Raw genomic sequence first — 14,309 nt, 5'->3', positions numbered from 1 at the left:
GAAAGTGAGGCAAGGAGGGTAAGAAGGGGAGCAGACCAAGTAGGCAGCACTGCTATGATCCAGACCACAAGGAGGCAGGCAGCAGCTCTGGGAAAACCCCACAGCCAGGGCCCCTGACTTCACCCTGGTTATCCCTGCTCCAGGGGGGATCCTGCTCAGCCAGGCCAGGGCACCCTGACCATGCTCTGGTTTACACACATCTACAGAGTCCTGGGGCCCGAAAGGAGGCGTCCCTGCTGCCACCCAGGACTACTGCTGAGCTGCTGAGGGATTCCATCCATGATAACAAACTTGGACAGTTGCCATAGAGTCTCTGGAGCTGCTCCATCAAAGCTGCTCTAGAAAGTGCCAGATGAAGCAGAAATAATTAGCAGACCTGCAAGAACAGAGGTTCCCAGACAAATACAATAATAAAGACCAGCTTGACCCAAAAGAGTATTGCAGACACACAGCTGAGCTCTGCAAATCACACAAGTGTGAATTCTGTTCCCTGTGCAGCAGCCGAGCTGCTGCAGCCCCTGGCAGCAGGCACAAGACAGCACTTGGCCAGAGCAAAGCTGGTGCTGCCTGTATCCAGCAGTAACCATCACTGCAATAGCCTACACAATTATTTCCTTGCCTTGCTGTGAAACAGGTAGACAGAGAAACCTGGCATCAAGGAAGGATGCATCACACCCCCTGTATTTTTCTCTTTGGCTAAGCAGCCACATGGCCTTTTCAGCTGTTAGCTAGGCTTCACAAAGCAGCCTTTCAAAGGAGCAAGCAAACATCATGAGAGATGCTGGAGTCATCTCTCCAGGCTGGAGTTCCAGGAAAACATGCAGTGGGGACCTTAAAAAAAGATCTTTATGGTGCCACAAGAGAGGGAGGAGAGCAGGTTTCCCCCTATCACTGCAGCCACCGTGCACAGCTGCGGAGCCTACAGCGAGAGAAACTCTGACCACAGAAAGGTTCCCCAGCACCACTACTGACTGCTCTAAAGGCAGAAGATAAAATCAGTTTTGGTTGGGACCCAGGCTCGCCTCATTGCTGACACCACTTGCTTTTCAGCTATTTATTATCATCTTGCTGCCTGGACTTTGCTTGACACCTCAGCAATGCGTGCTCTCACACGCTGCAGCTTCTGCAGCTTCGCACAAACAGAAAGCTGGGTCTAATTCTGAGTCAGGACTTGCCACCTGCGGCGGCTCTCCATTGCAGCAGGCTGGAAATTATGTAACAGCTGCCCTCTGGTTTTGAGACATCAAAGATCTCATTGGATTAGATGAGGAAACACAGTCCACTTGCCATTCCTCACCTACCAGCTCTGCCAGTGCAGGGAGTGGACATCAGGCATCAGTTCTGGGCATTTGACTTTCTGCATTCGCAGCCTATGGGTTCTGGGAGAGGTTACAGTGCCTGGGAAGGACCAGGTCTCTCTGCCTTGGGAGGAGACAGTTTGGAGTTAACAGACACAAATGCATTTCCATTTTGCCCCCAAGAGTTTCAAGATTAACAAGCCTATACAGAGTAAAAAGACACAATTCATCCCTTCCAGAGGTTTTGTTTCAGGCTGTTGCAGAATGAGGCAGATAATGCATCAATTTATCAACACTTGCTGATTTTATATTTAAAATTTTTTCTCCACCAACACGAGGGCCAGACAGTAGGAAAATGAAGGCAGCTTATCTGAAAAATCACACAGCTGCACCAGAGAAGTCCCAACTGCCAGTACACCCTGTTTCTCCAAATCCCAGCCTCTTACCTTCCATGGTCATAGGATTTCCACCCTATTATAGTTCAGCTGACCACTAGCAAACTAACCCAGCAGTGAGAGCAAATGGTGCCCTGCTGTGTGATTGAGCAGAGATGTAGGTACAAATGCCCCTTTTCAGGAAATTCTAGAATCAGTTCATGGGCAAAGTCAGTCCTGAAAAGCCTGAGCATGAAGCACTGCTTTAAGGTAGATCTGCTGCAAACCCCAACTATCTGGCATTTTCCCTCAGGCTTCAATCCAAGGAGAGGGGTTGTATATACAGTAGGATTGCTAAAGCGGCAGATTTATAAACACAACTTTCCTTCAGAATCAAACATCTGCGTTTGCACTGCAGCCCTTATGGGAATTATATTTCTCTTTCAAAGACAAAACAGACTCATTAACTCTGGTATGATGATGGCTTGGTAGCAGAAAAAGACTGCGTAATCTCCAACCATTTCCTAAACATTCCTTTAGCAATTTCAGGAGCTAAAAACTGTTAATTTGCATGAGTGCTGATGAAAAGGACTTGTGAGTAATTAAGTCAAGTTGATCACAAAGGTAGCTTTGTCTCACTATAAAAGCTCTGTTCCATTTTAGTCTTGAATATTCAATGCTTATAAAAAAATGTGCATGTGTGAGTGTATAAAATTTACATAATGTAAAATCCCCAACTCTTACAACAAATGTGATTTTAAAGTTCCTCTTAGTGGCTCCAGTTATAAGTGCCACAGCATAAGAAATGAAAAACGTTCAAGTCAGTTTATCACATCTAAATATTACATGATCCGTTAGTTCCTCTAATTGCTGCTAGGATATTTAAAACTGCCTGGCTACTCAGAGAGCATATTCTTCAGGGTCCATTTCAATGCAGGGGGACAGAAAACGTGGTTCTTGGAATAGTTTTCAATGAGCTTTAACAGATGTCAGAGGAAGTCATGGCCAAAAGATGCACTTCCACTCCGCTCCGCATCCTGGTGACCCACTCCCAGCACCTCCCCCATGTCAGAGGTGATGACCACAACACGTCAAAGGAAGTAGTTGGAAACATTGGTTTTTTTCTTTCAAGGTTATTTTTCAGCCAAATCAGCAGCTTGATTCAACTCTGCTCATCTTGGTGGCACCAGTACTGCCATAATTCAGCTGGCATCAGCAGTGAAACAGAACCCACAGGCAAATGAAATAATGCTGTCAGCCCTTCTTTGGCACATGAACAGTCTTTCCCCACTCCATGGCCCTAGGATATCTGAGGAAAGAGGATTTCTGAGGAAAGACATTCAGGAGGGAGTGGTAACTTTTATCATGGCCATATGCCGTTAGTCTAGAATCAGAAATTAGTCTGCATCTTAGGTCACAGAGGGAAAAATATCACTTCTGACAATAGCCTTTATCTCACAGTTTGTCCCACAACTTGCCTGCACCAAGGGTTTTACCTCAGGCTAAGTCTGGCAGATGCCAAGTTGCTCCTTTTGACACTGAGCAAAAATACCCCAGAAATTAAATGTGAGTGCTGGTGGCTGCCACCCCACTCAGGGTCTAGGAAACATCCTGCCTTGTGCCGCCAGCAGCTGCCTCTGCAGTAAACAACTTGTGCAGAGAGGGGCTGAGGAAGTGAAACATAACTACCCCTGGGGCAGGAGTTTTCTTCTCACTTGATAGCACAGCAGGGGGATTTTTTAAAGCCATGTAATCTAATAAATCACGTAATCTGATAGGAAACAACACTAGTCTTCTTTTTCCTCTTTCAAGCTGTTAGCACGCACACAGCAGCATCAGCCGCTTCAGAAAGTACAGAATTTTTCTCTCCCTTACTCAAAGGGAAGAAAACCCTCTTGTTTCCAACAGCCCTTTTTTTTTTTAATAATCAAAAAATTAAACTGAACAAATTAAAACATTGAAAGCCATCAGTGCCTTCTAAAAATCAACCAGCAGGCTTTCACGTGGTTACATGTGAACCTCTGTCTATCTGGCCAGTGTCAATAAAACACAGCAACACGTATTCACATTTGTGACTGCTGAAGTCTGTCATGGTTACTTCATCTTGCACATTTTCCTTTTTCAGAAGCTGCATTTGTATTTGTGGGACTAAAAGGCAAACAGCACCCAGGTTGATTTCCTGCTGATAGAAACTTCCTTCTCTTTGCCCCCTCCTGCCTCCAGGCAGTTGTCATTATCTCTCCTCTTTCCCTTTGCTGGCCCCTGTTGCAGAAAACCTTTTGATTTTTCTACACTCAAGAAAAGGCATCCCATCTTCTTTAAAAACTTCAAGTGAATTCCTTGTTGATCTTGGCAGGCTACTAGCAGCATTTCTTAAGTGCAAAGGAAGATTATCCTTAATTCTACACTCACATCAATAAAAATAATTACTCCCAGGGCTACATGGCCCACATTTTCAAAGTCCAGTACCTCCATCATCTTCTTCAGTAAAACAAAAGCAAAACTTGTAGGCTACACACATGTAAAAAGGGATCCTAATTTTGTTATAGGCTAAAAAGCTGAAGGGAGCAAACCTCAAAATAAAGCAAGCAAGTCATGCAATACCTGAAAGTAATCTGTGATGAAGGATCCAAGTTCACTCTTCAGCAGCCGTCTGTAGACAGAAGGAATGGAGCCATGAAGTAGCAGCCACTGCTGGTCATTTCTTACAGCTATACCTGCACTTTACTACCAGGCATACCAAAGATATAGGAATGTATGGGAATGGGTCCTTTTGGACACAGATTTCTCTTACATACGTATTTTACAAAGGCTATTCTCAAATTATAAAGGAATTAAACAGTTTCTCTGAAGTCTTCGATATTATAAACCATACACCTAGAACAAGCGAAAAGAGAAATTACCTCCCTGAATGAACAGAAAGCTGGGAAGAAAATCTGGAGTTATTTAGATTGAAATCCATTATTTTTTCTGCTTTCTTGTTTAAACAAAGATGCCTTTCATGTCATTGAAGATAGCATATCTCCCTAATATTGTACTTCCTTTTCTTTTGGAAGTAGAAGGAGAGGAGAAATGAAACAGAAGCTGCACCCACATTTTAACTGCCACATTTCAAACAATAAAAAACAAGGCATATTTTCCAAGGAAGAAATTCTAGAAACTTAACAAGAGGTGTTTTAAATACATACAGTCAAAAACCACTCTAAAGAAGTCTTTCTGATGAAAACTGTTGGCTTTTAAATTAGGCAGTGATAAAAGTTTTAAATTCTAATACATATTTGTGGTTTTTAAAAAAATTATATAAAAATCAGGATTGTTTTACATCAGAGGCAGCATCAAAAAAACAACTCAGGATATTCAGTGCATTTTCACTTTAAGCTTTCAGTGATTGAGAATAAATTCTGTAGCAGTAAATTCTGCCTAAAATTTAAAGGTTGCCCAACACTTTCCAATGCCAAACACTGCAATTTCTTTTCTGTTCTAAGAGTTTTGCTTTTTACCAATGTAAAGTACAGTCAAGAGTTCTTGAAAACAGCATTTGAATCAGCAACCATCCAGTTCTTAGGCTGGGTTTTTACCACCAAACTATGCCACTTTACCTCATCTCTGTTCAAAGTCAAATTTGACAGCCTTCCTCTCTAACCACTTTACAATGCTTCTGCATTTATTTGCATGCCAACATGCCTTTACTCTTTCTCCCTCTGAGTGTTTGTATTCACCCACCCAAATCAAAGCCCATGTCTATATCTATGAGATCAATAAATCAGGTAAGTCTTTGGGGACTGATTTGTCAGAAGCTTTTCCACTGGCTTCAGCCAATCCAGCAGGCTCTCCACCTGACTTGACGAGCCCAGCAGGATTTGGCTTCATGCAGGTAAGATCAGCAACCAGACACTTGCACCTTAGAAAAAAATCAAGGGAGGGGTCTCTTCCTAAGCATGGCCAGGTCATCTCCCACTTACAGAAATTCCATTTGCCAAAGGCATTTATTACATTTCCTCTTGCGATGACAACTGACTTTCAGAGCAGGTTAAAAAAAAATGAAAATTAGCCAGTGAAATGGTATCAAATCACAGCAAGATAAAATCTAGGTGGCAGCAATCCAGAACAAAATGTTACCACCTGCTCATCTCCTGGTCCTGTCATTACCATACTCCTTTAAAACTGTCCCGTGTTTCCCCTCTGCCAAATGATGAAGCATTGTGCAGAACCTGAGAGCCTCTTACTGCATTTGCAAACTACAAGCCAGGAGCTGAGTGGAGAGCTACAAACAAGGGCAAGGGAAATGCATCAGCTCAACTTCATGGCCCACAAGAGTTGTCTGTCTCAGAGGTCTGGCTTTTCTCCAGTGTCAAGCTAGGGATTCACCTTGTGCACAGAGCTCACCCTGTGCTGGGAGCTCCATCCAGAGCCACAGGTGTGAGGCTGCAGGTGTTCATGCAGACACATGCAGAGGCCTGTCCTTTGCTCCTTAGATGGGCATTAATGTGGATGTGAAATGGTCTATTTAAAGAGTGACATTTGGAGATGTAACCAATGCTCAGGGCACCTGCAGGAACATTAATCATGTAATTCAAGGTGAGTGCTTCCAAGTACAGCCTGGCAGTGCATGTCTGTAGAAAAGGGCATTTCCCCTCCCACCATGAGCACTGCCCTCAAAGCATACATAGTTCATAAAGAATTTCCTGTTCTTTGCCTGGTTTTCACCACTCTGCATTCACTTCAGCAACCAGCATGAAGAGAGCATGGTCCAGCCCTGGGGCCAAGCCCAGACCCCACAGCAGTTCTGCCCAGTTCTGCCTCCCTGGAAGGGTGGGAAGGAGCACCTGCTTGCCCTTCAGGGGAAAAGCAGGATACTGCCACTGCCATGGGCAACAGGCGAGTCACAAAGCCCAAAGCCACTCCCCAAGTCTGCTAACAAGCTGGGGCTTTAGGTATTTCCCAAGCCTTATGACATCTGGTTTTATTTTCTTGTCCACAAATACTCATCCCGTGGAGAATTAAGACTGCTCCAAGTGCTTAAACCTAACTTGAAGACTTCTGACCTGAACACACTAAAATATCATTAAAGTGCAAGATGCTGCCCTTGCTCAACTCTCAAAAGGAATTATATTAAACTTTTTGGGTTTGGGACTAGACCAAATTGGACAGAGTCTCCTGCCCTGATAGCAGCATTTATTTTGAAAGTGGGGAAAGGGGTAATTTAGACTGCTGTTTAGTACATACTTAGCTCAAACTGTCATTTGAATCTTTTGGAGCTCAAAAAAACAATGCAATAGGAATGAGGGAAAGGCATACAAAAGAAGTAGAGACACATGTGACAGCACTCTTAATGAATTAATATGGATACACTGGTAAATAGAGAAGGAGGAACCTACATCCATTAGCCCTGACAATACTTGTCTCAGCAGCACTTGGAAACCAAGGCAAGAATAAATAGTTCTTTATATACTCCACAGTCCTATCTATTGCTAATCAAACTTTCCAACTAATCAGAATGAAACCACAGATAATCATGAAACCTGCTTTTAAAAGAAAACGATACTTTTAACCATCACTAGCATCAGCGACAAAAAATGTTAGCTAGGCTTTTAGTTGTTTTTATCTTTACTGTTCATATTTTCAGGTTTTGCTCTGCAATTATCATGTGAAGATTAAGCTTTTAAACAAAATGCTGTGGTTTGCTTTAAACACTCCACAGTTCTGAGAAGTTTGGTTTAAGAAAAGAGATGCCAATATTATTACGTATAAAACACATTCAAAAGAGGCATAGCTCCTAGGAGGGAACAAAATCCTTACAATCCAAGCCAATACACAACCTGTCCTTATCAAAGCTACACAAGTTGGAGAAAAATTATCCAAATTATCCCATGCCATTCATGTCACTTGATAGCAAGAAAGAAGTAACTTAGCCAGAAATCCCAAAGCTGTGCTTAAATTTGCTTTCATCCCTTCTCCTCCCACCAATATCTTTACATGTGGTTCTGAAGGCAACAGATCCAGCAAACACCAAACAAGCAGCAACAAAATCCATTTTCGTGCATTTCAGTGACCTACCTGATATTTTCATTGAGGGTGTAAAGTTCATTGTTCTGCAAGCCTCCCCCTTTGAACACATTTATCACTGCTGTTTGTACACTGCCAAAAAAAAAGAAATGAGACAGGACAACATCCATGAATAACAGTGTGATTTACCACAGAGCACACCATGAGCAAGGCACCAAAAGCAGAGAGATTACAACCAGGTGGAGATAATTGCCCTTAAATAGTTCCACTTTTTCTCACCTTGAAATTGTTACTTTTAATTACCTACATCGCCCCTGGGAGACAGAGCAGAACCAACCTCAAGTTCTGCATAGGGGTAAGCAAGGGAAAGCTGTCACATGGGTCCTGCTCATGCCAGATGTCTCTTGAACACAACAGTTTGGGGGATCTTTGCTGGGTGCTGCAGGCTAGTTGCTATGAGGAGACATAGGTTTTTTGGTAATATCTGCCAAACACATCACACTGCATTATCCAGTGATCCTCCCATGAGCCACGCACTCTGCAGCATCTGGCAAGACCCTGGCCGTGCTGGAAGATGTTCTGCAGCCAGCATCACCTCAGTCAGATCCGAGTTTGAGCACTGTTAATGCTTGTAAGATGCTGTTGGAGTATCTTCTAATTCTCTCACCAGCACAGAGGAAGCCATAAAGTGACAGCAGACAAGAAGGTTTAGCAGTGCTAAATCTTGCCATGGCTAACAAGGGCATATGTCATTTCCTAAGCAGACATTCCCTTCTGCGGGCCAGTTATGGCATCTGCATGCTTCACAGACCTCAGCTCACCATCATGGCACAAAACTGCAGTGTTTTTGCCAGGCTACTTTTGTGTGACATTGGTAAACTGAGCTAGGTCAGCAAGCAAGAACAGTTTGCAGAGCACAGAGCTGGTGCCATATGGCAGAAGGGATGGTGGGAACACCCACTTCTGGTAGCAGCAGACCATTACAGCAGATCAAGACACAGGACATCTCACTCTTCACCTTTCACACTGTTTTTTCAGTTGCTATTCCTGCATGACACACACAGCAGACAAGATTTAGCTATCAGTAAGAAATGCTGATTGAAGCCACAACCTTAGTACTTGACTGTGATAAAAGCTTCATAATATGCAAATACATGCCTTTGTGAATTAATAAACTGGCATTTATTACAGTACTAGGATTGTTTTCCTAAATGGTACTTAAAAGATGCAAGTGTTTACAAAAAGCAATTTTGCTTTTCAAGACAGTACGGCTGAAAAACATTGTCCAAAACCAACTGAGCACTAGTAGGTCTAAATTTTTCAACTCCACAGATGCTTTCAATGCCAGCAAAGCCTGGACATGCCAAAAATTTGTGCATGCTTATAAACAGATGAGCTTAGTCTTAAATGGTGTGAAGCACAAGCGTAAGATACACATAACCCTCGCTGAGAGGCTGCTGCAGGGCAAGAGCTCAGGCAGGTGGGTCCTGCTGACCTGTTCCAGGCAGAGTTGGAGCTGAGCTGCATGGCCTGCCGGGCTGCCTGGAAGCGAGGCAGATCGCTGAGGACGGGGGAGCTCATGAAGCGAGGCCGGGGCCTTCTGAACGAGCCCATCTTGTGGAGCTGGAGCGCAAAGGACAGAGCTACGGTGAACCCTCCTTTCATAGGGTCAGGTGCAGCAGAGCAGGACCATCAGAAAGGCTCTTTTCTCCAAGGTTCAAGCATCAGTCTCAGCAATGTCCATGAGTCTTCAAGCCCAAGGACTCAGCCAAAACCAAAGGGTCAGCCCTGGACTAGCAATTCCCCACCGTGCTGGGCTGTGACATGTGCTGCATGATGAAGGAACTGAAGCAGTCCTGCAACAAAAAGAGAAAAGAAAAGAGTAAGGAACAAAAGGGAGGGATGAAAATATCCTGTGCCATTAACAGCAGCTTGGGAAGACTCTGGAATTCCAGAGTTCTTCAACAGCCCTATTTCCCATCTTGCCCCTTAAACGATGACCCAACAGAGCCAGTCAGAAATGCAAGCATAGTCTCTCTTTTGGCTTCAATTAGCAGAGCTGCAAGATGCCTCAACTCTTCTGCCAGAGGCACTTACAAATACCTTTAAATACAGTTAGTCACTCAGCTTGTATATAAAATAGTAGAACTGGAGAAAGAGAAAACTATTCCACTAGAGAGGTACAAAAGAGGAACAACAGAAAAAAAGACAAATAGACTAACAGAGTGCTTTTTTTTTGAGAAGTGTTGTGCAAGGGAATAAACCCACTTGCTATCAGTTCACTACAAGAAGAACGTAATAAGGAGCTTCTTCAAAAGAGTTCTAACATGCAGATATTTTGAGCATAAGCAGGGCTTTTATGTTTCTGGTTTTTCTACAGCATGAGAAGTAATTGCTAGGCCAATTACGAAATGCCCGTATTTTCCACTCTGATCACCATCTCCGTGTAGATGACTGTGTAGCCCCAAGTAAACCACAGAAATAGAAGAAGCGAGCTTGAATAAAAGCCACAAAAAAACTTTGGCAAAGTTTCTGTTCTTTGAAATCCTCCCACTTTAGCTGAATACAAGCAATAGATGTAGTTGGCAGTTTTGCGAATGAGATGTGGGACACAGGAGAGCAGAGGGGAAAAGAAACAAACAAAAGAGTTGTGTAACTGAACTGCACATGAAAGATGTAAAGCAAAATCTCCTTTCTACTACATCTACAGCACGAGGTGAAAAGAGAGATGGTCAGACAAAAACAATGCTGTGTGTCTGTACTAATTTGACTGGTGTTCAGCCCCAGGAAAATCTTTCCACTGCCCAAACTATAATTAACTCTTACATATAAGAAAACATCTTTCTTCCCACTTGGCCAACCCCATTTTATGTGAGCTCACTTTGTTACCCCAGTTCTGCACAGCCTTGGCAGATTCTGATCAATCACCATGAACCCCTTGCAAGGCCCTTGCTGTGCCATGCCCTGCCAACGAGGAAGCTAATGGAGAAAACACTGCACTTTTTAGGCACTGAAATACACAGTACTATCATTCTTGGTGCTATTCAAGAAATAAATACCATTGTTTCACTCTCACAAGCTAAATACAGTTTGCAGAGATCTCTGTGGAACTGGAACATGACTACAAGTGCAACTTTTTCCTGCCTTTAGACAATTCCTGGCTGTCTTCAGAGATGACAAAGCCCAGACAGTCTTTTTTGACATAAGCTTAGCCTTAACTGCTGTTGCTTGAAAGGGCAGCAGTCTGTTGATCCTTTGCCTGCTCTGTTACAATTAAAACAAAAACAAAAACAAAGTCATAACTTTTAGACATTAAGACTAAATGTAAACTAGTACAACCACATCAGCAGGATCTTTTGTGTGCATTTTGCAGCACCAGTTCATTTGACATTGCCCACACATTTTCAATCTGCCAGCAATTTCTCCATTGACAACTGTAACCACATCAGAAAGCACCAGAGGAAAAAGCTACAGCACCTTGGAGAGCCGAGGCAGGTTCTTTTCATAGCAGACCAAAGGGTGGCCGCAAGGCAAAGCCCAAGTATAGAGGCTGCTTCTCTTGCAAAACAAGAGCTCCTGCCAATGTTTGTCTACAAGTTCCAAAGCTGACAGCATGAGGAGCTGAACGAGTGACAGATCACTTCTCCCGGCAGCACTGTAAAAATTCTCACTTAACAATCTTTACACATAGAAACACAAAATTATTTGGGTTGGAAGAGACCTTAGAGACCATCTGGTTCCAGCCCCCTGCCACAGGCAGAGACACCTTTCGCTTTCAGAGGTATAAAATGTAATATAAGGATTATTTCTAGCAGGCATTTAACAGGGCTAGAAAGCAGTGGTTAAGATGTGCTAACCCACAAGCCTCCTCTTACCACTACCCCAGGTGCCACAAAGGCATGCATGCACCCTTCTCCCCAACAATGAAATCATTTCATAGGATGCATTCATATTCATTCGAATTAAATTAAGTTTCAAGGGGAAAGCTTAAATTCAGAAATGTAAAACAATATAACAACCTCTGTGCCTTAACATATATAAATTCAGGTATGGGTAGGAAATTCTTTGGCCCGTTCTGTGCAAACAATAAAACAGCACGATGAGGAAGGTCTCTTCTGACCTTGGGCTAGGGATTTACAAGACTGATTCCACACAGCAGAACCATGGCATTACACTGGGCCCCATGATGAATTTCCTGAGCACTGCTTACCTAGGGAATGTGCTTAAAGTCATTGAGACATACATGCTGTTTTCCTTAATCTCTGTTAAAAGTCACCAGGACAGATAAAAACAAGCTCTTGCCTGGGAAGAGCAGATAAGACACCCCAACCCTTCCTTTCCCAACCCAGCCTGCAATCTATGTTACTGTCAAGTCAACCTTACTTTAGAATCTCATTAGGAATTTAAAGCAAGATCTTCAGCTTTAGGACTTGATTCGTGGTCTTATTTCTTCAGGACTCAAAGACTCGAATCTCTCCTATATTATCTAAACCCAGTAACTATTAAATGGCAGGCACACCAAACTCTTACTCTGAAGGCAGGCTAACCCAAATGGTATCCAAGCATAACTGACCTTCATGTTACCAGAACTGGAAATGCCAGTCTGTGAGAAGGACCATTCTCTCCCCATGCCCACAGCCCATTTAAACTGTTTTCAGAGGCACAAAAAGCTCAAAGTAACAGTGTTTACTAAAAAAACTGACTTTTGTAACATGTACTCTGCAGATCCTGTGCACCTACCTGAAGGTACAACAAAGCACCTGAACCCAATCAAACACTTCCATCACTCCAGATTTTCCTTTCACAGCAACTGGCTTCCACTGAATGTTTTCCCCAAAGCAAGGAAGCCTTGCAAATAATGCTTCATTTTCACAGGGAGGTTGCAGCAGCAGTTTCTTGGCAATATCTGTGGTGTGCATTCTGCAGTGTGCAATTTTTTGGCTTTCTACTGGGAGAAACTACCCCTGTGGCAAGAAAGGCATTAACATAGTTATAGGTTAGTAAGAAGCCCTCATGGTATTCAGGCTATTTGAGCTATTGGGAACAAACAGCATTTAGCAAAATGCTGAGCAAGGAACAGTTTCATCTTGCTGTGAAAACTCTCACAGAATTATGCAGAAATGTTCAGAAATACACTGTTCTTCTAGAGGCTTTCACTATAAACTCCTTCACATCTACATTTTCTTCTTGCTAGGATTAAAGTGGTTTAGAAGGCTACAAAATAAAACAATTTCTAATAATCACAATCCTATTAGCAATCACAGAACTTGAAAAAGCTTTACAGAGAAGCAAATACTTTTCCCCTTTTACACAGAATGATAGGAGACACCAGGCTGCAGCATGTTCCAGGCACCAAGCAACATTCTCTCCATCAATTATAAAAGACATTAAGAGTCAGAGACTGAAGTGCGGTGACTGCATAAGACATACAGCCACACCAGACAATTTCTCACTGTCACGTGGTTCAGCTGCTGGGATAATGCTTTACATGGCATCAGGGGATTTCAGACTGTTTGCCAGCTGATATATCCTAAAACATTCCCCACTCTCCTCATCTTGCTTAGTGACCCTGCACACCTTTTTTGGCAAGACACTTGTCATGACTAAGTCAGAGAGAGTAGGTACTGCTCTTCCTTCCCTTCCAGATGTCCTTTTGTTTGCCCAGTCCTTTTGTTTTCCTTACCCTTGATTATCATCTCAAAGTCCAGCTACCAAAACCCTCTAGAGCTCTAACAAGGCAGAAATGTCATCTGTGTAAAACTCAGGTCTCCAAGGGAGCTAACTCTGCAAAGATGAAAGTCAACGTCCCCAACTGAGGCAGCACAGCAGGACCATGAGTCAATCTGACAACAATGTAATTTCATCCACTTGTAATTCATCACATCTGAGTAAACACTTTTAGGATTAATATGAATCTTCAAAGAAAATAATTGAGCATCGAGACAAATCCTTTTCCAACACACATAGATACGGACATTTATAAAAACATTACAGTCATGAAGCTAGGAAACTTTTATTATTTGTTTTCTGTTAGCCATGAGAAACAACAGAGAAATCATTATAAAATGATTTCATGAATTGACCTTTCCCTCCCAACAGACCATAATACATCTGACTGTCTGGAGGAAAAGCAAGATCAGGAGCCACCCCTACTTGAACATCTCTCTCTACTAAAGAAAGAAGAACCCAAAGTAAAAAATTGGCACCAAGGTCTCCAAATTATGAATCTTCATGATAATCTTGGGCCAAACAAACAAAAGGCCCATAGTAACTGAGATTTAACAGAACAGACCTTTTAAAATTCCTCTGATGTCTTCTCTGTGAAACTCAGAGCAACAACTGCTAACAGAAGTGACAGGGCAGAAAAATCTACAACTGTTTTTGCTTCTTAGAAGAAAACTTTCACCAATATTACTTCACAACAAATTCACACCAAAAAGCCACAGGTCCAAAAGTAACTTTAAAACAGGAGGTAAAGAAATAGTGGAGAAGAAGAAACAGAGCAATAGAGAATGATGGGTTATCCTGACATAACTGATGTTTTGCCATTTAATTATTTTTAGTGTTAAAAATAGCCCCTTCATGAAGAAAAATATACACTTGCTTATATTTACCTTTTATATGCTTCATG

General features: G+C 42.6%; 1 protein-coding gene across 2 annotated transcripts in view; it reads right to left on the bottom strand.

The window, feature by feature from the left end:
• PRR5L (proline rich 5 like) overlaps positions 1–14,309 on the bottom strand; it is a 42,114-nt gene that overhangs the window by 20,136 nt on the left and 7,669 nt on the right. Inside the window, exons 1-4 of one of the 2 annotated variants that reach the window (XM_036383350.1) lie at positions 12,419–12,488; positions 9,174–9,534; positions 7,730–7,810; positions 4,277–4,325 (exon numbers count right to left, since the gene is read on the bottom strand). In XM_036383350.1, the coding sequence (XP_036239243.1) occupies positions 4,277–4,325; positions 7,730–7,810; positions 9,174–9,343 (300 nt within the window). In that variant the 5' untranslated portion in view covers positions 9,344–9,534; positions 12,419–12,488. Of the gene's footprint in view, positions 1–4,276; positions 4,326–7,729; positions 7,811–9,173; positions 9,535–12,418; positions 12,489–14,309 lie in introns of those variants that run through there. The other variant, XM_036383349.2, reaches the window with a different exon arrangement.

This window comes from Molothrus ater, chromosome 6 (genome assembly GCF_012460135.2).
Source record: "Molothrus ater isolate BHLD 08-10-18 breed brown headed cowbird chromosome 6, BPBGC_Mater_1.1, whole genome shotgun sequence".
Lineage (NCBI taxonomy): Eukaryota > Metazoa > Chordata > Aves > Passeriformes > Icteridae > Molothrus > Molothrus ater.
This window is presented reverse-complemented; position numbering and strand designations above follow the sequence as displayed.